Source organism: Helicoverpa armigera, chromosome 5 (genome assembly GCF_030705265.1).
Source record: "Helicoverpa armigera isolate CAAS_96S chromosome 5, ASM3070526v1, whole genome shotgun sequence".
Classification (NCBI taxonomy): Eukaryota; Metazoa; Arthropoda; class Insecta; order Lepidoptera; family Noctuidae; genus Helicoverpa; species Helicoverpa armigera.
Window position 1 is genome coordinate 13,745,032 of NC_087124.1, and position 24,170 is coordinate 13,769,201.

Below are 24,170 nucleotides of genomic sequence, written 5' to 3' on the forward strand. Positions count from 1 at the left end.
ACGATCTTGTATCGCCATTTCACAAAACCGGAAAAATATTTATGAACAGCCTTTGTTCAAAAATGCCTATTACATAAACGCCTATTAGGTACTTAAATAAAACGAAATTCTTATTCATATATTATATTTTATTGGAATTAAAGATCAACTTAGTAATATAGGTAAACAAGTAACAGGAACTAGCACCTGAAATGATAAACTAAATAACAAACAATGGTTACGTTTAAACAACAAACGAGTAGTACTAAGGTAACAAAAAGCATAAATGCAATTATTAGAGGCAGAGAGCAGGCGAAGCTGGAAATCAAATATTACATAAATAAAATAGTTACTGATAAGAACTAAGAGCAAATAAGAATTGATAAGAGACAGTCACAGGGCGATAGCGAGCGCGGACAGTCGCCGCTGCAGACAAGTTACACAAATAGTTACATCATTAATTTCACCATTATAATCAACAAGTCTAATGCAATAAGTGCACTACTTCACATAACAGGTAACCCTATTCATTTTTGTTTACCTTACAACATTATACACAAGCAATCTTTTACGAATTATACACCCATTGTTCTTGTGTATATTATTGTAATTTGTTACTTTTATTTACTCTATTATAGTTATTTTAAATCTCTAAATATCTAATCAATACATAAAGAAATAATACTTTGTAGTTACATTGTGAGAAAACATATCATATAACATCTATTAAGCCTAATTATTCTGCAATCTTAAGTAGGTCATATTGATAAATAATTTATTGAATATGTTTGTGGTTATTATTATTGTACTGATACTTTAATTTCAAAGGGTATTGTTATTTTCCGAGTTTAGTCCCGCATGTAGGGGTAGTCGATATCGCGCAGAGGCACGAAGGTCTCTTTGATTGACTGGGGTGTGGTCCAGCGCATCACGTAGCCAGGCCCACCTGCCTTGTCGTTTGTGCCGGACATGCGACCCCCGCCAAATGGCTGCTGCCCAACAACTGATCCTGTTGATTTGTCATTTATATAGAAGTTCCCAGCTGTCATCTTGAGCTCATCAAGAGCCTTTTGCAAGAAAGTTTTATCCATAGCAAATACTGCCCCTGTTAATGCAAACTTGGTTGATGATCCAATGAGAGCCATTGCCTTGTCAACTTCACGGTCATCGTAGACATACATAGTAAGCACAGGTCCAAAGATCTCTTCAGTCATCAGTTTATCATGTGGATCCGAAGTTTCAATGATAGTGGGCTGTACAAAGTAGCCTTTGCTGCCATCAAATTCACCTCCAGCAATTATTTTATTTTTTGGGTTGTTCTTCGCATTCTTTATGTAGCCGGTAATTCTATTGAAGGCCTTATCATCAATGACCGCTGCTGCAAATACTTTGAAGTCTGCAGGATCGCCTATCTTTAATTTGGAGCGCTCTTGAATTAAGCCATTCTTAATTGGCTCAGCAAGAGATTTGGGAACATAAATCCTTGAGCAGGCTGAGCATTTTTGTCCATTGTATTCAAATGCAGACCGAATGGTGGCAGTGACCACAGATTGAATATCAGCTGAAGGATGCACAAAATGATAATTTTTCCCTCCACACTCTCCAATAAGTCTGGGATAGTTACGATAACGACTTAGGTTTTTTCCAACTTCATTCCAAAGCCAGTTGAATGTTGGTACGGAACCAGTAAAGTTGATACCTGCCAGGTCCGGAGATGATGTGATTGTGCGTCCAAAAGTAGGTCCATCTGCTGGAACAAAGTTAACAACTCCATCTGGGAGTCCTGCTTCACGCATAATGTTAAAAATCCTCCAGTTAGATAAAAGAGCTGTGTCTGAGGGTTTCCACACTACACCATTACCCATGAGAGCAGGTGTATATGCCAAGTTACCCCCAATAGCTGTAAAGTTGAAAGGACTTATAGCTGCAATAAATCCATCAATACCACGGAAACGTAGAGAGTTTCTTGTGACTGAAGGGTTTTCAGAAATAGGTTGGTATTTAGCGTTCTCTTTTAAGAAGTATACATTGAATCTGAAGAAGTCAATTAGTTCTGCAGCAGAATCAATTTCAGCTTGGATGACGCTCTTAGACTGACCCAACATGGTGGCAGCGTTGAGCTTCTGCCTGTGGGCACCAGCCATCAGTTCAGCAGCATTCTGCCAAATACGAATACGTTCCTGCAGCGGCGTGCGATCCCAACGCGCCTGGGCGTCGACCGACACTTTAATAGCCTTTTGTATGGTTTTTTCACTTGCATAATAGAACTTGGCAATCTTCTTGGAATGATTGTGTGGCATCACTTGAAACCGCGGCTCGCCCTCCCGGATACTCTCGCCGCCGATCACGATAGGCACCTCCTCGGTGACTGCGGCGGTCTGCTTCAGCTCTGCGGCCAGGGCGGCGCGCTCGCCGCTGCCCTCCCGGTACTCCAACACTGGTTCATTCTGTACGCCAAAGTCTTGGAATTTGGGCAATTCTACGATACTCGACAGCGAGCGCTCCAGAACGCGTCCTGCGCGTGTTGTCCTCGTCCATACGCTTAACATCTTGGTGTAGTTCACTAATTCTTTCCCTTGGTACAATAAGAATTTTATTCACCTTATCCGTGAAAAGTAATGTCAAGCTCTCGTTACGTAAACCGTGTCGTTCACAAACGCTCAAGTCTAAAACGCGCGGATACGGTAACTGACGTCGATACTTGTTTCCACGGAAGCTGTGACCTTCACTAATCCATCACATTTTGTTTGCAGTGAAAAGAGTGGCACATAGCTATACGTAGGTTTTACAATATGATTTGATTGAATTATTTCACTCTTAATTACTCCAAGAATCACAATAAATGAAATTTTATAAAGTCTCAGTTTGACATTTCTGACTGAGAGAAGCGATGATGTTATTAAAATCGATACAGTAGGTATGGTAATATTTTTGAGATTCTTTTATTATATTCGATATTTTTTTATGTACAGCACAACTATACTGAGCTTTTAATAGACCAGAGATTACTAAAGCCGACGGGGATTAGACTAGACTTGAGGCCCTAGGGCTAGTAGACGATGACGTTTGCTACTACCGACCCGAAGCAAAAGAAAGAAGCACTGCGTGCGCGATATGCGCATTGCGCAACCAGCTGCGCATAATATTTAATGCACTGTGTTAAAATGTTCTTGGTTAAAAATATATTTCAAAGCTTGTTTTCTGTTTTTCTCAGATTCGATTCTGAATTTCAGTGTAGTTATAAGAGAATGATTTAATATGTCTTTAATTTCTGCTTATTCTTTAAGACGAATACTTCAACTGATAGCGGGAAATTCAAATATAAAAAAGTTTTTTGAAACAGGTACATGATGACGATGGTAAACCAAGTTTACACTATTTATTAGTTTTAATCGAATCTCATAAAATGTTTGCAAAATAAAAATAGGCGATTCCTCCGGAAACTGTCTTCTGTAGAGCAATGCTCAGACAGATTTTTTGTTTTTAGAAGTCGATTTTTTTTTGTAAAAAAGATCGGTCACAAATTGTCGGTGGTGGGCGGGCAGCCTTAAAAAAACGGCCAAATGCGAGTCGGAATCAGGCACGAAGGGTTCCGTACCATTATTTAGAAAATGAGAAAAAAATCACGTTTGTTGTATGGGAGCCCCCTAAAATATTCATTGTATTATAGTTTTCAGTATTTGTTTTTATAGCGGCAACAGAAATACATCATCTGTGAAAATTTCAACTCTCTAACTATTACAGTTCATGAGATAGGTACAGCCTGGTGACAGACGGACGGACGGACCGACAGAGGAGCGAAAATAATAGGGTCCCGTTTTACCCTTTGGGTACGGAACCCTAAAAACGACAACAGTCTTTTTAGAACTCCGACTTGAGCGGGAAAGTGGCAATCTGATGTGGATTACATTTACATACTAGCAGTTCCCACACTTTTAACCACCAACCTCTCAAGTACGAGTGCGCAGGTTCGAAAATAGGTCAGGCAAGTAGGTACCAATCCAACTTGTTTAAGTTTGTATGCACCTACTTACTAAGGACATCTTAGATACCATGACTGTGTTTCGGAGGGCAGGTTAAACTGTAGGTCACGGCTGTCATTGAACATCCTTTGCAGTAGTTACGGGTAGTCAGAAGCCAGTAAGTCGGACACCATTCTAACCAAGGGGTATTGGGTTGCCCGGGTAACTGGGTTGACGAGGTCAAAAGCTGGGTACTCACTTAGCAGTGTAGGACGTAACGTATCAGATACGGTATCAAGTGAGTACGTAGGCACGAGCCCGCTGCGAGTGGCGGTTTCACTGCGAACACAAAGGCGGCTCGCAGTGTGCTCGTGAGGACCGTGGACGAGCCGTACCCACTTGCAGGTTGATACCGTATCCGATACGTTACGTGCTACACTTCTAAGTGAGTACCCAACTAAATAGGCAGTCGCTTCTTGTCAAACACTGGAACTCAGCTGCATCCGATAAGACTGGAAGCTCCAACTATATTGGCAAAAGGCTCGGGAGATGATGACTAGCTGTTCGCGCACTTTCTTCCGCTTATCGTCAGGATTAAAAGGCTTATTACTGCGCATTCGCAGGAAACAGTACCGTTAGCTTGCAACGTGCTTAATATACGAACTGCGTGCGTGGGCTTATACCTACGTGCTCATCTTGAAGTCTCGCCACAAAAAAATAGAAGGCTCTTTAGAGAGCACAGGAACACGCATCTTGTCATACCTGAGATCAAGAAATAACTCCACCGACCGCTGATCTGAATTTTTATTAATTATCGGTCTTACCTCTTTGCTTTCGAACAAAGTGTCAATAATCGCAGTATGATATGTAGTCACAAAAACAAACAGAACTTCTATTTTTGACATAGTAAAAAAATCGTTAGGTAAAAACTCTCTGTAGGTTTAAAATTCAAAATTATAGTGTAAAGCAAAATAGAATATTGAGCGAGCATGATCCGAGTGGTGTCAGTAGAGCTGCGCGTAGTGTGCCGACTGTGCGGCGTGGTGCAGGTGCGGCTGCTGGCCCGCGCGGCGCGGCCGGCGTCGGCGCTGCAGCCGCAGTGCTCCGTGTTCCCCAAGGCGCCGCGCAACGAGCGCGTGCTGGAGCACTGCGCCGGCACCCGCGAGCGCACCAGCCTCACGCACGAGCTCACCACGCTCAGCCGCAGCCCTGAGACCATCCCTCTCATCATTGGCCCGGAGAAAACTATTTCCGGGGATTGTTGCGTGCAGCCCATGCCATTTGACCATCAGCAAATTGCCGCGTACTACCATCGCGCGTGGCCGGATACAATCACAATGGCCATGGAGATGGCCACGGCCTGCCAGCCCAGCTGGGAGCGCACGTCGGTGGACGAGCGCTGTGGCGTACTAGAGCGCGCCACTGACCTGCTGGCCGGCGTGTTCCGCCAGCGGGTCATCGCGGCCGCCATCATCGGACAGGCGATGACGGCGATCCAGGCAGAGCTCAACATGTGTCAACTGATTGATTACCTGCGGTTCGGATGCTATTTCATGCGGGAACTCACCAAGGGTAACAGCGTGATCGACGGTGGCGAGCAGGCAATCAATCACAACCAGTACCATGGCCTCGAGGGATTCTGGGCGGCTATCACGCCGGACAATTCGCTCGCCCACGCCGCACAGCTGGCTATCATACCAACGATTTTAGGCAACTGTGTGGTCTGGAAGCCTAGCGACCACTCGGTACTGGCGTGCTACCGCGTGCTCGAGTGCCTGCAGTGTGCGGGGCTGCCGCCCGGCGTCATCAACTTCGTGCCCGCCGAGGAGAACCGATTCTTAGAGGCGGTGTGCTCGAGCACGGACCTGGCGGGTATTACCTTCGGGGGTACGACACGCACACTCGAACATATATGGCGCACAGTTGGGGATCGCATACATAGTTATCTCCGGTTTCCGCGTGTCGTTGGCACGGGCAGCGGGAAGAACTTCCACGTGGTGCACTCGTCCGCCAACCTGTCCAACGCCGTGGCGTGCACGGCGCGCGCGGCCTTCGAGATGGCGGGGCAGAAGGCGACGTCGTGCTCGCGCGTCTTCGTCGCCGAGTCGGTGCTGGACCGCTTCACGCAAGCCCTCGCGCAGGTGGCGCAATCGCTCGTGGTCTGCCATCCGCTCGACTACAGATGTTTCACGTCAGCGCTCGCTTCGAAAGACGCATACTATAAGGTTTTCCATCTACCTATTATAATTATATCTTACCTAAACTTATCTGACGATGCGGTTTCAAAAAACAAACATAAGGCCAGGAACTGAATTAGATCATACAATCTTGAGTCACCCAGGGGCACGATTCTGCTATTTTACTTAAGTGGCCTTCGATTCACATCCGACTGAGATCCAATCACGACTCAATTACCTACGATTAAAGCGTATGTGGCATTCCACTATTTTTTCTTTAAAATAAACGTTTTTATTCTTTTCTGTCATTCAATAATGAATCACATTGTCTGCAAATTAGGTACCTACTTACGATTGCAATATGATTGTAGAGCAAACTACCGTATAGGTAGACCAAATGGCAGACCAATCGCAAACCAATCGAATGTCATTGGAATACGATTGGTCTTCTATTAGTAGCAGAATGCCCGATATGGTTAAAACTGCTATTGCGATTCAATTTCTATTCAATTTTGAATTCTTACGGGCCCCTGATTGTAAGGAGAAACAGCATTTACCGCATCGCTTGCTCGTCACTCGGCTAAGTATTCTGCTCATAGTTATTGTGTTTTGGGTCAGAGTAAGAACATATTAGTCGATTAAATACGGGTGTAGGTATGCTGCTACCTGGAGCGCGCGGCAGCTGACAGCACGGTGCGGCGCGTGTGCGGCGGGCGCACGGAGCCGGCGGTGGGCTACTTCGTGGAGCCCACGGTGTTCCTGGTGCCCGAGCCCACGCACGAGCTCATGTGCGACGAGCTGCGCGGGCCCGTGCTGGCCGTGTGCGGCTTCCCCGACAAAGACCCCGACGCGCTCGTGTGGGCCGTGGCGCAGACGCGCTACGCCATCACGGGCTCTATATTCGCTCGAGTGAGTAACCGCACGATCTCGATTACTGAACGATAAAAGAAACGCCTGAACCGCTTTGGAGTACAAATAAATGCCAGCTAAAAAATTGTTATTAGGCAAAAACTAACACATTTATCCCTATTAATATTATAAATGCGAAAGTAACTCTGAAATTCTGTAAAAATTATACAATTTTATATCTGTCTGTCTGTTACGCTTTCACGTCTAAGCCACTGATTGAAACTGACTTTAATAAAAATAAAATAAGGTATAGATATAGAGTTGACCTTGAGAAATAACTTAGGATAGTTTTTATCACGGACTTTGAACTCTGAAATATATTAATATAAAATGGGTACTTTGCAGCATTTTTTTTATTGTACATAAGCGCAGTTTGGAATGGGTTGTTTTCCATTAATGATTTCAATAAGAGTAGATTACTGAAACGTGAGTGTGGGCGGACGCAGGACTCGGCGTGGGCGCAGTGGGCGGTGGGCGCGCTGCGTGACTTCTCGGCCACGCTGTACCTGAACGATCGCTGCTCCGAGGAGCTGCCGGGCCAGCAGTCGGTGGGCGGCACGCGCAAGTCCAGCTCCAGCGGCGCCAAGGTGAGTGCGGCGCGGGGCCCGGGGGGCGCGGGGCCCGGGGCCCGGTGCTGAGCTGGACGTGTTGCAGGCGGGCGCCATGTCGTACCTGCTGCAGTTCGCGACGGAGCGCTCCATCAAGGAGGCGCTGCGCACGAGCTCTGACGTCACCTACTCCTACATGGACGAGATGCCGCCCACCGTCGTGGTCAAGTGATGCTCCTGTGCTGTTGTAGTGGATGCTATGTAATAAAACGTCAGTTTGAGTCGGTTCCATGTTTTATTGCAAATCAGAATGTTTACATGTTGGGTATAGGATGCGATAGCGCGGCCCGGCTGTCCGCCGGCTGCAGCGTCTACCATCGGCATCTATCGACTACTACTAATGATTACATATTATAACTTCTTTTGTACACGTTCCTTATAAATCACTATCAAGATCTCACCGGTGCGCACCTGAGTTTACTTACAAAGAATAATCGCAATATATTGCATTAGTACATATCAGTTAAAACTACTACATTGAAGAATCACCTAAATGTCATAATATGCATAAAGTACGATATAACTAGGCATTGGCAAGTGTCGGCCGGGCGGCCTGCGCTTGCGCCGCGGTCAGCGCAAGCGTTACAAACAATATTATATAATTATGACACTGTGACAACGTGGCCAGTGCGGCGACGTGTCGGCCGGCACCGAGGCACAGCTCCTAGCGTATATCGATGTCGGTTACAATAATACTCACTAACTAAAGGAATCTAAACACATTTTGTATTCATTCATTATAATATACCATAAGAAATACTATAAAAATATACGCCTTTTCTTTCAATTATACATTAAGTTTGTTTGTCATAACAATTCAGTTAAATGTTGTAAATTTTTATAAAATTGTCAATAAAAGACTGTACAAATTAGGAATGCCATGGAATGAGTAGAGCGCGATCACAATACAAGGGCGAGCCGCGCAGCCCGCGGTCACGCCTCACAGCTTCTATAATTGTCTATGCACCCTCATAGACTTAGTAACAACTAATTATATCTACACCCTATTATATTAAAATACATATATTTTTATTAAATGCTTCCAAATGTCAAAAGTTGCGTTGCCGTTATCAGCTAATCAGTCGGGCGTGGTTACCAGTGATAACGTGTAGTAGGTCGACAGCAATGTATCGACAGGCACCTACGGATATGACTCGATGCACGTTAACCTACGCGAAGTACTTGAGCAGGCTGCAGCGCCGGAGCCGTCGCTCTCGTGTCTCTGCCATCCGGAGTCTCGGCGACCTGACCAGTTCTCAACGTTAAAACCTTCATAATCGAACCGCGGCTACACCTATTTCTAGCTAGCTACAGCTAGGTGCAGGCGGCTACACTTAGTTTTATATTCGTATCTTCGGTTAGAGGTAGGTGCAGCCTTTATTGTAGTATAGCGGTTAGAACTAGGTACAGCCGCACATCGCTCCGCTGTAGCCAGCAATGTGCAGCTGCACCATGTAGTTAGCAGATCTAAAAGGACATCAATAATACTTAGTTATTTGTTATACAAGAGTGCAAAGTTGCTTTTTGACCGCGGGTTCAATTTGGATGACCGAGCAAGCGAAAATTTGAATCCTGAGCGATAGCGAGGGAATCAAAAGAGCACAAGGTGAAAAATCTTTGCACTCGAGTGCAACACTTGACTTTTGGAAGGGCTTAACGACACCATGTCGTCGGCATAACTGATATTGTTGACTATTTGACGGTTTATGGAGCAACCGACGTTGATGTTGTTGAGCTCACGAACCAATTCCCTCACATAAATATTAAATAACATAGGGGAGCTAAGTCCCCCCTGCCTGACTCCACAATTTAATTGATAAGGATGAGTAGACTACCTGCTCATTTTACATAGTTAGTTTGATGTCTATACCAGTATTTGAGAACATTTATTATACCTTGCGGAATGCTGTTTTCTCTCAGGTAATGATGTCTGCAAATTCCTCCCAGCAAAAACATAGTAAGTGGTGTGGTGGGTTTGGGGGCTTTTCTTATGTAAATTTGACCTTCAAAGAGTGCTGATTTTCAGGCTAGTTTGAATAAATGACTTTTTATCTTTTATCGACCAGTCAAACTTTAGAGAGGCCAGCGGGCACAGTGCGAGTACCTGCGACGTGTGACTAGAACAGCAGGTCCGTGGCGTGAGTGCGCGCCTCGCTCCACGAGCGCGCGTCCGCGCCGCACGGCCGCGCGTCGCCCGCCTCCGCCTCCGCCTCCGCCGGCTCCTCCGCCTCGCGCGCCTCGCCCTCCGCGCGCCGCGTCACGCCGAGCTGGAAGGCGGCGCCCGCCGTCTTGTGCGGCGTGTAGCGCGACAGTGCCGCCGACGCTGCGAACATGCATGCGCTCTGCTGGTGACGGTGTCCACCTATAGGGAGCTTCGTACAGACTTGCTGTTCCGATGTGCGCGTACTGTAGCATAGCCAGGAAAGATAGTAGAGTCCAAAATGTGATTACATTGTGCACATTGAAACGTCCAGTTTGTACGAAGCTTTCCGACTACATACCAAAACCATAAAACAGGATCGGTATGTAAATAGTCAATACTTTATAATTATCATGTATGGGTATAGCGAATCCAGTTGTATCTGTTCAATTTCTACACAGTGGCGGCGTAGCATGGCGCCTGCGACGACTTTCTATTGAGCACCCTCAAAATATACTTAACGACAAATACAATGTTTTTCTTCTTATTTTTCAATGAAAAATGTAGAAAAACCGGGAAGCCATGTTTGATTCGTGGTAGATCATTAGTAAGATTTTTTAACCGACTTCCCAAAAAGGAGGAGGTTCTCAATTCGTCGGGATTTTTATGTTCACCGATTACTCGAAGACGCCTAGACTGATTTACAAATTTGTTTTTTGTTCGAAAGGGTTTACCTCCCAGGTGGTCCCATAATCATCAGGTCAGGATCTGATGATGGAAACCCTGAGAAATCGAAGGCAACTTTCGAATATTGTAGGCAAACGTAGGGTAAAAACTTGACACTAAGGTGTATGTCTGATAACAATACACAATGGTGAAGGTTTGAAGTTGACCTGATGATGGAGACCAGAGAAGGTCAAGGGAACTCGACAACTGAATGTGTGAACTGCCTCGTGTTTGGGCATATATTATTCGTATTGACGAGACCTTTGCAACAGTGAAGGTTTGGAGCTGACCTGATGATGGAAACCAGAGAAGGTCGAGGGAACTCGACATCTGAATACGTAAACTACCTCGTGTTTGGGCTTATACAGGAATGAATTTTAAGCAGTGCGCAAAAAAAAAATGGTGGTCCAGAATCGTTAACAGAACATTGAGCCCCCACCCGATTATATTTGTAGACGTTCGGTTATGCTACTCTACTTTCATCCACACGAGTCTAAGCACACTCGCATATAAGTTACCTTTTATAATCTAAATAGCTTCACCGTTCGGGAGATTCCACAGACAAACACGCCAAACTTATGACACCCCTTTTTATCCGTCAGTTAAAAACAGAAAAAAATGAAGCAACGAGCAAAAAAAACATAATTTTAAAAAAGAAATTTCAAAAAAAAATCTTCCGTCCCTGTTCCCGTTATCTGGGGTCGGGTCTCCTCACACTACGGTACCAGGTTGGTCTATCCTGGGTTGTCAGTTTTGGCAATTGGGCTTTCTTAAGGTCTCTTTCGATGTTTGACCACCAGGTCAATGGCGGGCGGCCTCTACCTCTCTTTTGTTCTGGCAAGTTTAGTGCGGTTTTTACTATATGGTCTCCGTCTCGTCTCATAATATGGCCAAGGCCATACCATCTAAGGCGATTTTCCGTCATTTTGTCCGTGATCGATGCAACTTTAAAGCTCCCCCTTATGTATTCGTTCCGAACTCTGTCCATTCTGGTCACCCCACCTGCCCAGCGCAGCATCTTCATTTCATTTATATGTGCTGTCTGTTCATGCATTTTCTTGACTGTCCAGCATTCGGAACCGTACAGTAAGGCGGGCCTGACGGCTGTTTTGTACGCTTTACCCTTTGTTCTTTTGGGCATACGAGTATCACACATAACTCCTGTTACATCGGTCTCTACGTTGGCATCCGGAGTTATTTAAGCTTTTTTATTGTGGGGATAGGTGTTGATCCAATACATATAGTTTCAGGAGTTGCATTTCCGCTAAAGGGGCATTTCATGTACGCCGTCTTACTTTTGCTCCCTCGAAGTGCGTACTTAATCAAACTTTTTATGATATGTCAGAGTCAGCTAAAACGGAAGAAGAGATATTTAAAATCACTCGCGAAGATCCCGCAGGAGGTAGGATCTTCGAAAGCTCTTAAAAAAAAAACAAATTTTAAAAAAGAAATATCTACTATTCTATGAATTGATGCCTAGTATATCCATGACAGACAGGCCAACTGGCCGCCGCACATACGGGTATTTTGCACTCCTAGCCGGGCGAAGTTACTGACTAGGGCTTTCAAATACCGGATTTTTTCAATTCCGGTATCAATACCGGTATTAAAAATTTCAATACCGTGATCACGTGATCACGGTATTGTCGGTCATGCTAATATTGCAATATTCCAGATAGCTCCTTTATGCGTCTTCGAAGTGCTTTTGCAAGATTTTGACTTAAGTCATTGCTTGCAAGCTTGACCATCTAACTTCGTCAACATAAATTTTAGCGCAATATCCGCTTTTAGTAAATTGGCATCCCGTTTTCAAATTTTTAATACAGTTACTTTGACTACAGAAAGGCTGTTGTAAATATTTTTTAATATTGTCAAATCGAATTCGTCTAATTTGAAATCGGGGTTTAATTTTAGATCGAATAAAACTTTTAAAACACAATCCTTTAGTTCAAAAAGCGTCCAATCATAGCCCCGACACTATGACTAAAAATGAGATTGACTTCATCATGACGAACAAGAAGCACATAGTCAGAGACGTCTCCTTGATCAATAGGTTTAATACCGGTAGCGATCACCGACTTGTCCGAGGCTCTCTGAATATCAACTTCAAGGCCGAACGTTTTCGTCTGATGAAGGCTAGGCTCCGACCAACACTGCTCCAAACCATTTCAGGATCTGAAACTTTCCAGTCAAATTTGCCGCCGTGGAAACCACAACAGACGTTGGAAACGACACCAGAGCCACGAATATGTGGTTCAGATCCTCAGGGAGGAAGGGTCGATATTCTGTAACAAGCAGCGTAAGGGCAAGAAATCAAAGCTTTCGGAAGAGACATTAGGGCTTATGAAGAAACGACGTGAAAACCCGCCTGTCACTTCGTCAGCTAAGCGGGCTCTAAACCAAGAGATCAACAAGCACGTACGACACGACCTACGGTGCTCCAATACTCTTGACATTGAAAGAGCAATTGAGCTGAATCGGGGGTCAAAGGTGTTCGTACAATCTCTTGGAAGAAGCCACTTGACGAAGCTGACCACAACAAGTGGAGAAGTCATTTCTTCGGTGCCGGCAGTCCTTTCGGAAGTGGAAAACTTCTATGGCCGGTTATACGCATCGCATGCATCTCGACCTGATCCCGGAAATGAGGATTCTAGAGCTACTGGGGGAGCTCCAGAAGCTTTTTAACGCCGTCCTGTTTGAAAGGAGAACTCCAGAGGCGTGGAGTAGGAGTGTTGTCGTCCTGTTCTTCAAAAAGGGAGACAAAATCCTGCTGAAGAATTATAAGAATTATTGACTTTCCCTCCTAAGCCACGTATATAAGCTGTTCTCAAGAGTGATCACGAACCGACTTGCGCGAATACTCGACGAATTGCAACCACCGGAGCAGGCTGGGTTTCGGAGCGGATACGGCACCATATACCACATCCACACAGTGCGGCAGATTATACAGAAGACCGAAGAGTATAATCAGCCCCTGTGTCTAGCATTTATGGACTATGAGAAGGCCTTTGACTCGATTGATATATGGTCTGTTCTGTCTAGATTCCCTGCAGCGTTGCCAAGTAGATTGGCGGAAAAAGGCTCGGAGGATGATGATGACATCTTACGAGTACGTAGTTATTTATCTTATTTAATACAACTTCCTGCTACTTATTACAACACACCACAATAATTAAAATTATAAAAAGATTGTAATACCGTAATCACGGTATTGGCTCGTCAATACCGGTATTGAAAAAAGACCAAAATATATCCGTGATCACGGTATTACGGGATCCCGTAATACCGGTATTGAAAGCCCTATTACTGACTACATTAAAAACGTACCGTGTTTGATACCTCAGAGCTTTTTTATTGTGAGTTGAGGGGCTGAATGCCGAAATTGGCTTGCCTCAAACAATTTTTTGGCCAAATCTATACAGTTTCTGACGGTGAAAAAAATATATAAATCTTGAACGTTGTCGAAAAGTTTTCTCGTTACAAAAATTGTGAACTTACCTCTAAAATGATCTTCCAAAAAAATATCTGTATTACTTATCAACGTATAGTTACCGGCACGGATATTGAGCTCTCGGCGGAGGAGTGGGGATCGCTTTGCGCAACGTACGCATAAGGCAATAAGGCAGTAAATCGCTTCTGCGCAGGTGAAGGTCAGGGCTCAATATCCGTGCCGATAACTATACATTGATAAAATTTGTAACATTAACGAGTCCATATGTAAATACAGAACTTGGTTAATTTTTATTTTTGATTACTCAACTCGTGTTAAAGCTATTAATTTATATGTATGTTACGAACATCGCGTCAACAGGCTTCTCTCTCTTTCTCTCTCAAAAAAAAATCAAATTTTAAATTCAGAGAGAAATAGTGTTTTGGGTGCATTCAGCCTTTTAACCAAAACTATTATGGATTATCATAATACAGGTAAAAACAGTTGTTAGATTGACTAATGTTTAAAATCAATTTTAAAGTGCAAAATTTTTAAACAGTTTTTTAATGAATAGTAATTTTCAGGGTTTATAATTTTCTACCGAGTGCTTCCGGCTAACGATGTATGTTGTAACGTATTACAAGCACTGTCAGATGATAGATATCACACACATTACAACCCGGCGCGGCGAATCATGATCCGTATGACGTTTCAACTGACAGTAGTAATAGTGATGCGAAACTTCGATAAAATTCTGTTAGAAAAAGGTCATGTCATTCAGCCAGGTCGTTCGACGGCTTTATTATATTTTATTTTATTGTACATTAATTTTTATTAAAATTGCACAATTTAAAGAGAATAATTTTTAGAATTCTTTTTGAATTTAATTTTAAAGAATTCATAATTTCCAGCTGAGTTTTGTTTCTGTTTTCGCTGTTATTTGTTGATTTTCGGTTTTGCAAAATGCCGGGGCAATATTGTATGGATTGTGATCCGTCTTTTTTCTTCCAACAAATTATTGATATTTTGTTTATCGATGTGTCCCTTTTTAACCGACTTACTTTCGATAACAGCTTGACGACGTAACTTTTGCAGCACGTACCATGTACATTTCGATTGAGTTTTTTTCCATTATTTCCGAACATTACGTAATAATTTCTTAATATTCATTAGTATAATTTACAAATGTACACAATTATGATGTTTTCGATTTTTTTAATGGGCCTGTTAAGGATTTGTTGTGACAGGCCGTCACTCAGTAGCGGCGTAAGGGGGGGGCGGAGGGGGCGGTCCGCCCCGGGTGCCACGTCTAAGGGGGTGCCATCTCGGTCGGCACATATCTGCACGACCAGGATGGCACGGGCAAAATTGACAAGTCACTGAGGGTGCCATTCTAATCTGCAAAGCCTAGGTTCACTAAATGCACGATATTCAAACAAAACCAAAACAGTGCATGCGCGAGACGTCGAGGCAACACTGAGAGGGGTGACACAGTCCGGCTGTCACCCCTCTCTTTCTTGTTTATTTTTGTTCTGTTTCCTGATTACTTAAATTAATTCCTCAAACTTAGAAAAAAACTTCTTCTGCGTTTACTTCTTGAGTCCTCAATCTAACAAAAAGTTAAAGCAAAAACAACTGACGCTCTACGCTGACGATTTCTAAGTTGTTTAGGAAGTGGAGGACTTTTGTGTACCAAAACTCAAAAATCTTCGCGCTCGCTCCGCTCGCGCCTTTCACATTACGGTGGTTTTTCTAATTTGTTTAGGTATTATTGAGTCCCAAAAATCAAAAATTTCGCGCTCGCTACGCTCGCGGCTTTTCCACTTTACCCCTGTTTGTTTTAAACTCTTTAAGGGACTTTACTGTCGTAAAACTCAAAAATTTCGCGCTCACTTCGCTCGCGACTTTTCCACTTTACGCCTCTTTCTTTTAAACTCTTTAAGGGACTTTACTGTTCTAAAACTCAAAAATTTCGCGCTCTCTCCGCTCGCGGCTTTTTCACTGGACGCTGGTTTTTTAGAAACATGTTTGAGTTATTTTAAGTCTCAAAACTCAAATGACACGGGATCGTTTCGCTAGGGCTTTATAAGTTTGCAGTGATCTGTCTCCGGTTTCTTTATGTTAAACCTAGCAAAAAGCACCATGAATGATTTCTACACGATTTTTAAGTACTTTAATTTACAATTTTAGCCCGTGATTATATTTTGTCGTTTTTTGGGGAGGGACGGGGTGCTCAATAGGTAGTACGCCCCGGGTGCCACCCGATGCTACGCCGCCACTGCCGTCACTACAATGTTAAGCGCTAATGAACTGTCATAGGGATCATCATTCGCCGCGCGGGGTATAGGTGCTACTTTCGACAAAACTTCAAGCGAGTTATTAAATGTTTTCTTTTTAACACGCTTATTTATTGTTTTTAGCATACCAGGGGGCTCTTACTACAAACTTGTTCAATATGATTTTTATGTACATAATTAGTTAATCAATAAAACCTCCAAATCATGAATATTCTTTCATTTTATCATCGTGTCAGCCCATAACGCTCACTCTTGGATTAAGGCCTTCTCAATGGTTGTCTGTAAATATTACAGAAAAAACTGCACTTATAGTTTCGTCCGGCTAGAAATGCAAAATACCCCTATGTGCGCCGCTTACGTCGCTACCGTGTCTACATCTGCCTCGTTCTAAGCATGAATGTAAGGTGTTGGGTTGAAATCAATTCTACATCGTCTGCATGCGCGTCGATCGCACACAACAAATAACCATCGAGCGAGCTCTACTAGTGCAGGCGCATTAACGTCTGCCACGCAAGTGTCGAAGTTGCGTGGCACTCAGCTTACAAGGAATCAAATAACGCGAGCGCAAAACAAAGCGGTGTCTTGTTTACTCAATCAAGCTCAATTTACATTGATAAATTATAATATGTATAATAATTTTACTAAAATATTAATTGATGTAGATTTTCGTCGAGCATAGCGGGCGAGGCGCGATGTCAGACGAAGGTCTCGCCGTCCACGCAGTCCGGGCGCCGCGCCGGGCCCCGCACCGGGCCCCGCGTCGGGCCCCGCGCCGGGCCCCGTGCCGGGCCGCACCATTGCACGTCTGTGGGACGCACACGTGCCGCACAAACAACCACTTGTGTAAAAATTGCGAATCAAACCCTCGCACTCAGAGTGTCTCTGAGTGTGTCCAAAAAGCAGCAATAGTCCCGTAACTTACTATTTAAACTATATTTGCGTTAGTAATAAATTTCCTTAATTCCAAACTGCGAAACATGAACCACGAAGAGGGAAGGAGGAACGCGGTGGGTTTTACTCCCTCACGCTGTGAGTGCAAATATCAATAGTGATACTTCATCTGTGTGGCTCGCCCGTACCGTGAACATATTTCACACACTTCACTTATTTATTATTTTTACAGAATTGTTTTGTTTCAGTGTCTTTATACTTATGTATGGGGTGAACAATGTACGTACATATATGTATATTTTATACCTACGTGACTGTTACTGAGTATCTGCTCGTAGGCACATTACTTTTAGTTGAATCATCAACTAATTTTAGTTTCATGTTTTTACAGTATTCACAGAAACGAACTTCACGTACCCTTTTCTAAAGAAACATTATTAATTCCAGTCAGTAAAATGAAATTTCTAGTGTTGCAGGTTTTTAGTTCGTAATAAATAGTGATGTGGTGAAATCTAGTTTTACCAATTTAAGTTAGTAAAAATTTTTCTTTATTCAATACTAGCCGTTTTCCCGCGGTTTTACCCGCGTCCCGTGGTAACTACTGCCCGTACCGGGATAAAATATAGCCTATGTTACTCGTGGATAATGTAGCTTTCGAATGGTGAAAGAATTTAAAAAAACGGTCCAGTAGTTTTTGAGCCTATTCATTACAACCAAACAAACAAACAAAGTTTTCCTCTTTATTATATTAGTATAGATAGTATAGATTAAATTGCCTTTTCAAAATACTCAAACACCCCATTCTGCATTCACGGAGAAAAATACTGATAAAAGATATACCACTACGTGCGTTTGAAGCAGAGGCAGAGGCAACAATCAGGGCCACGGGTTAAGATGGTAGCTGCACCTCTGTGTAACATAACATTTTGTCAAGTGGTTCATTTGCCGTACTACGTTACTTATGCCTGGCGCACATGTTTACAAGCTTTTGTAGGTAGAGTATCAATGCGAAAGCTGTGCCATTCTGATAAATGTAGCGGATGTACCCACATTTTAGATATCCTCTTCTTTGGAAGTGACATCGTCCACATTATGGAATTAAGGCACTAAACTTGTAAACATGGCATTGGTTTGGCTCAAAAATAATGTCGGTTAAGTAAGGTGGGGGCAGGAGCCGGGCGGCTCGCGGCCGATGCGAAGCTGTTCAAGTGCTGAGTACACGTGCGCCACTTGCCTTATCTCAATAATCGCGCTGTTGTCGCTGCCCCGCCAAGGCAACCACTTCGCACATGTTTCTAAACATCGCGCTCTTCATTTCATATTGCTCAATATAAGAATTATCCTCTTACAATAGATGTTTTTTACAATAGATGGTTTTGATACTTATATACTTTCTCACAATTAAACGAGGTGGCAAAGAAACGAGACAGAGCATGCTTGCTGCTGGTTGCAATCATGACAAAAGATAGTTGTGTGGTAAAGGCGGCAGAACGCGAGGGGATCGGGCGGCAGACGCGCGCAGATACTTACAGATGTGCGTGTTGGCGGCGAGCGGCGCGTGCAGTGGCGACTCGGCCAGCTGCGGCGCCGCGGCCGGCTGCGGCGCGTCGCCCGGCGCCGCCTCGCACAGCGACGTCTCCGACGGGTACTCGAACGTGCGCGTCAGCGAGTCGTCGAACTGCAGCTTCAGCTGGAACACCAACGCAACACTCCTCACTACCGCGACACTCGCGAGGATGCACCTTACCAACCATACTCATACTATTCAATATTAATCATTGACTGTCGAAGCCTTATTTTATTCTCATAAATGGGAAAGTAACTCTGTCTCTCTGTTTGTACGCCAGGACTACAGTAGCAATTTCACTGAAAGGTACAGAACTGCAGATAGTCCAGAGCCTGAGGACTAATATTCGCTAGTTTTATCTGAGTACGGAGAGTATTTCCCTTGAGAAGCGAATGGAACCGCGAGCAACTGCTAGAAATGAATATTACATTCTTAATGGAATCAAAATCAATGTGTACTTAATATTCTTGGCGAATTTAGTGAAAAGCTGTATATTATTAATGGTAAGTTACCTTAGCGATGCGGTCCTTGTTGGGCCTGGCGGGCATGGAGGAGCGGCCGCCGATGAGCACGTTGTCGTTGACGAAGCGCACGGCGCACGGCGAGGGCGGCCCGCCGTCCGGCTCCGTCTCCGAGTCGGAGTCGCGCGCCAGCGCCTCCGGCCGCAGCACCACCACGCCCGGCTCGCCCGGCTGCCACAGAACACGTCAAACAGTTCAACCTCACTACTAATATGTATATTGTCGTAACCCTCTATTTAGCAAGTTAACGTCCAGACGGCAAACATCAAGGTGATGTAACGCCCCAACTACGAGCTAAATAATCCTGGAATGCGTTTTCATAGTGCTATGTGGACTTTAAAGTTCATCATCAGCCTATCGCAGTCCACTGCTGGACATAGGCCTCTCCAAGTGCACGCTACTGTACATCACTCCACCGTGCCTGAGGACGTCCTACACTACGTTTGCCGAGGCGTGGTCTCCACTCTAGAACTCGTTTACCCCAACGGTTATCGGTTCTTTGGCTAATATGGCCAGCCCACTGCCACTTCAGCTTGCTGATTCGGACAAACGGTCGGAACCGAGATAGTTAGAGCTGAAAGGAGAATGGCAGATTTCGTACCACATATTTTTGTCGTTGTTCAGTTATAGAATTTGTACCAATTATTAAGGCAACTAAGTCATTTATTTTCATGTTAGTGTAGTATTTTTAGAACTCCGGATTAATTAATTATACCAATTAAAAGATTCAAGTAATTAAACGTAATATAATCTTAAATTAAACGCAACTAAACGTAGTTCTGTTTTTAGAAGGTGCCATTTGTAAATATCACGAGGCTCGAAATGATAAATAATTATTTAAACATGGAAATAACAGTAAATATAATTAACCAATTACATATTATACCGTAAAATGAATAATTATTGCATACTATCTTAATAATTAACAATTTAATTATATAAATTATTTTCACCATCAATGTTTTTATTTTGTATTGGCAATTATTTTATTGACAGGTAACGGATATCTTTCAGAGTCTGTCTAGTCTCTATCTGTCAGTGTCTGTTCAGTTCTTTGCTGTTGTTTTGGATTGTGGTTTGTTACTGCATCTGAGCAATTTAAGCAAATTATCTGGTCATTTTTACGTTGAGTCGAGGAACTGCTCCTCCGTACTCTATCTGTTGATAGTACTTTCGCGAAAGGACGCTTTATTACTTGTGTTGTGTGTATGTACATGCTTTAAAATGACGAGTTTGCAATGCATCAATTGCAACGTTCGCTTGTCGCGAATACGAAGGCACGCTTTATCCGATGAGAGTGAAGATATCGTCAATACTATTCGGCTGTGGACATATCCTAGAGATGTAAGTAGTTTTCAAATAACATTTTGCGTACGAGTGTGCCAGTTACGAAGTGAGAACTTTTACGTGTTAAAAAGTAGACTCACCATATAAACTACACGATTTCATACTAAAATAATATGAATGTACCTAAAACTAATCTTAACATTATTTGAAAAAATAACAAACATTGTTGTGGTTGTAAAAATATTTACAGTTTGTCCTGTAAACGATCATTGTTGTGTTTGTACATTAACAAACATATAAGTGATCTCTTACATGTATTGTTTACTTGCCTAACTTGGTTTGTGTAACACTGTAAAAATAGTTATTTAAAGCAATGTTGAATCATACTCAAAATCACTTAAATATTTTCCAGATAACACCTGCTGACCATGTTTGCCGCACGGAACAAATATTTGAATGATCTGCAAGTAGTTGTTCTGGGTCTGGGTATTTCTGCACATGAGTTTCTATGTTGATGAAATAATACTAAGAATAGATTAAATAATTACAATAATAACAATAAAATAGATGTATATTCCTACAAAAACAAGTTGTTTTATTATACCACACTCGAAACCCGAGAACTTGACCATTATCAAACTGTTGCAGTCCGCTGCTGGTATCTCCTAAATGCACTCTACTGAGTGGGTACGATCCTTATCTATCTATCTATCTACCTAATTGTACGTACCTACCTAAAACACACCCAAGATTAAGAGACAAGCTAGGTAGAACATTTATTTTATCATTACCATAACAATGTTTATGTACCTAGCTAAAACAACTTACATGGGTACACTGTAGTACATAACCTTAAAAAACAAAACTGGTTATAACTTTTACTTCCCAAGTTCTAAAAATCTAAGAATTTACAAAGGGCTTGCCTATCATATTACCCACCAATTATAACCCATAACAATGTTTATGTACCAAGCTAAAACAACTTATATGGGTATACTGTGGTACATAACCTTAAAAAACAAAACTGGTTATAACTTTTACTTCCCAAGTTCTAAAAATCTATGAATTTACAAAGGGCTTGTCTATCATATTACCCATCAATTAAAACAAAAAATATCCCAAAACACGAAATTTTATTAGCGGTACGAAAGTCCCATACAAGCCTGCCATTCGCCTTTTCACAGATGATGTATTTCTGTTGCTGCTTTAACAACAAATAATGAAAACTATAATAAAATAAATATGTTGGCGGGCTCCCATACAACAAACGTGATTTTTTTGCTCATTTTCTATATAACGGTACGGAACCCTTTGTGCGCGATTCCGACTCGCACTTTAGTATTTTTTTTTGTGGTAAAACCACTAAAAAGCAAAAAAAAGAAACAAATTTTGGATGCATAGGCCTAAAAGTCGGTGTCTAATGGATGTTATTAAGTTAATTTTGCCACCGACTTCTAGGCCGATGCATCTAAAATTTGTTTTTGGAAGTCGGTTTAATTTTTCTTTAAAAAGTTTTTTATTTACAGCTTTTCAGTGATACGAATAGTTGTCACTATCCATACAAGTGGAAAGTTCTCATCAATACAAAGAATATAATCCCTCGACCTTCTCTGATCTCCATCATCAAGTCAGCTCCAAACCTTCACTGTTGAATAGTGCTTTCTATGATACACCTGAGTGTCAAGTTTTTACCCTATGTATGCCTACAACTTTCGATGGTTGCCCTCCATTTCTCAGGGTTTCCATCATCAGATCCTGACCTGATGACTATGGGACCAACTGGCAGCTATTCCGCGTCGAACAAAAAACGAATAACGGTCGTACGTAACTCGGTCTATAAACCTCGATGTATGTATGTACATAGGTATAAAAAAAAAACCGGCCGAATTGAGAACCTCCTCCTTTTTGGGAAGTCGGTTAAAAAACCACAAAATAATAGCACTGTTATTATTGCACAGAACAATGTGAGGAATAATTTGCTAACGAGGTCCAGCTATAAGGATATTTGTTACATTTATTGTACATGACGCGGTGTTTGTGAGCGCAGTTAACCTATATTATATTTATAAAATACTCGATATCAGCTAACAAAGCCTGAGAACCATACGCAGCTTGAACAATTATATTGTTGACTAGTATTAACATTTACCTATTTACAAGTACGTATGTACCTATGCTCTCCATCTCGATTCGGTATTGTTTTATGCTTAGGAAACGGTTCGTAGACTACTACTCTGTTAATTTCTTGGATATGAGAGCTGAAAAGTAACTACCTACTTACGTTAAGCGACCAATAAAAACGCTAGTTAAAACAAACAATTATGTCGGTCCTCAAGACCTACAAGTTGTTATCAACGTCAAACAATATTGATATCTGGTAGCCAATCACAGGCCGGTGGCACATCCACCTCCCTCAAGCACACAGCACATTCACACGCACCAAAATAATCATTTATACTGAGATCTGTCGTGGTACGCCTGGGGCTAATAGTTCGCTTATGATCCTGGTGAGAGGGTCCCGCTGCTACTCTGTCCTTGTTTGACAGACTGCAGCGTTCCTCACGTCTTGCCGTCTCAACCTAACCATTAAGTTTGGTAAAAATGGTAGATTATTATATAGTTCTCTTATAATGTTTTATCCAATTTAATGATTCGTAAACCTTGAAATGTATTTAAATATTCCTATAACCGTTTCTGCAATTAATAAGAAATAAAGTAATACCCGCAGCCCGCAGGACAGCTGAGGCGAATCTTGACATGTCTGTTGAGTTATTTAGACTCTACTTGGTTACTGAATCAACGAGTAAAGCAAGCTCGGATGTAGGTAGGTGAATGAAAATAATATATTGTAGGAGTTAGGTGGTGGCAGAGGCAAGCCAGAAGGCGGCTCGGCATGCCGCGTCCGTATCTTAATCGCGGATAATGCGCAAGATATCACTACCGGACCAGAGGTGTTACTATTATCGCAGTCTTAAGCCCATACTAATCTTTATTGAGTACATAAATAATTTGAATGATATGATACATAATTTTGAACAACTTTTCCCCATAGATAACAAAAAATATACCAGAAAATAACGAAAAAAAAGTTTTGAAATGTATATCTGAGGGAAACGCGGCTCGTGCTTGGGCCCAAAATCATATAATGCACGAATTACTTTATTTGAGGTTTAAATTTACAGGAACACTTACAACTAGATAATGAAGCTGTACCACAAGAGCTCTGGTTCCAAGATACGGTTTGGATCCCAAAACATAGAATCGCATGACGTGGGCGAGACATTCGCTTCACATGCACGAAACCGACACACGACACGTGTTAGGTATTTTTATAGAACCCGATTTGACATTGGCATTTCATTAATGCTTGCAATGCTTAATATTTAATGATTCCTTTTAAATACATTTGAAATTGAGATCAGCGTATGACATTTGCAACATGAGCATGTTAATATTAAAGTGAATGCGAGTCCTCGCTTGCAATGGATGATAGGTAAGTAAGACGATTGCTCCAGAGGACTATGGATGTAACTTGTCCGAAATAGAGGTTATTTTATTAATTTAGAGGAGCCGTGTCGCGACGAGGTTGGCGACGCGGCCTGCAGCAGTCACGTGTCACCGCGCACCATAGACAATATAGTAAACAGGACTGCGCACTTTTAACCAAAAAACGAGC

At 42.6% G+C, this 24,170-nt stretch overlaps 3 protein-coding genes across 5 annotated transcripts in view; 1 reads left to right on the plus strand and 2 right to left on the minus strand.

The window, feature by feature from the left end:
* Positions 1-107: 107 nt before the first annotated feature.
* Positions 108-3,036, minus strand: LOC110382830 (delta-1-pyrroline-5-carboxylate dehydrogenase, mitochondrial). Its single transcript, XM_021343533.3, has one exon. The coding sequence runs from the start codon at positions 2,526-2,528 to the stop codon at positions 828-830; it is 1,701 nt and encodes a 566-aa protein (XP_021199208.2). The 5' UTR covers positions 2,529-3,036; the 3' UTR covers positions 108-827.
* Positions 3,037-3,360: 324 nt separating this feature from the next.
* Positions 3,361-13,127, plus strand: LOC110382829 (delta-1-pyrroline-5-carboxylate dehydrogenase, mitochondrial). Of its 2 annotated transcripts, none has more exons than XM_021343532.3 (4): positions 3,361-6,166; positions 6,773-7,027; positions 7,474-7,614; positions 9,702-13,127. In XM_021343532.3, the coding sequence occupies exons 1-4, from the start codon at positions 4,931-4,933 to the stop codon at positions 9,750-9,752; spliced, it is 1,683 nt and encodes a 560-aa protein (XP_021199207.3). In that variant the 5' UTR covers positions 3,361-4,930; the 3' UTR covers positions 9,753-13,127. The 2 variants fall into 2 exon arrangements, with proteins under 2 accessions (XP_021199207.3, XP_021199206.3); XM_021343531.3 differs by lacking the exon at positions 9,702-13,127 and adding an exon at positions 7,682-7,861.
* The window catches only part of LOC110382828 (uncharacterized), a 39,076-nt gene continuing 22,757 nt past the window's right edge, over positions 7,852-24,170 (minus strand). For both annotated transcript variants that reach the window (XM_049842799.2, XM_021343530.3), the window contains 4 exons: positions 19,199-19,378; positions 18,650-18,809; positions 9,740-9,958; positions 7,852-8,880 (listed from right to left, as the gene is read on the minus strand). In XM_049842799.2, coding sequence (XP_049698756.2) covers positions 9,753-9,958; positions 18,650-18,809; positions 19,199-19,378 — 546 coding nt within the window. In that variant the 3' untranslated portion in view covers positions 7,852-8,880; positions 9,740-9,752. The remainder of the gene's footprint in view (positions 8,881-9,739; positions 9,959-18,649; positions 18,810-19,198; positions 19,379-24,170) is intronic.

Coding starts and splice junctions, on each gene's coding strand:
- LOC110382830 (XM_021343533.3), bottom strand. CDS start 2,528: ATGTTAAGCGTATGGACGAGGACAACACGCGCAGGACGCGTTCTGGAG.
- LOC110382829 (XM_021343531.3), top strand. CDS start 4,931: ATGATCCGAGTGGTGTCAGTAGAGCTGCGCGTAGTGTGCCGACTGTGC. Junction 6,167..6,772: donor CGAAAGACGCATACTATAAG/GTTTTCCATCTA, acceptor ATACGGGTGTAG/GTATGCTGCTACCTGGAGCG. Junction 7,028..7,473: donor CGGGCTCTATATTCGCTCGA/GTGAGTAACCGC, acceptor GGGCGGACGCAG/GACTCGGCGTGGGCGCAGTG.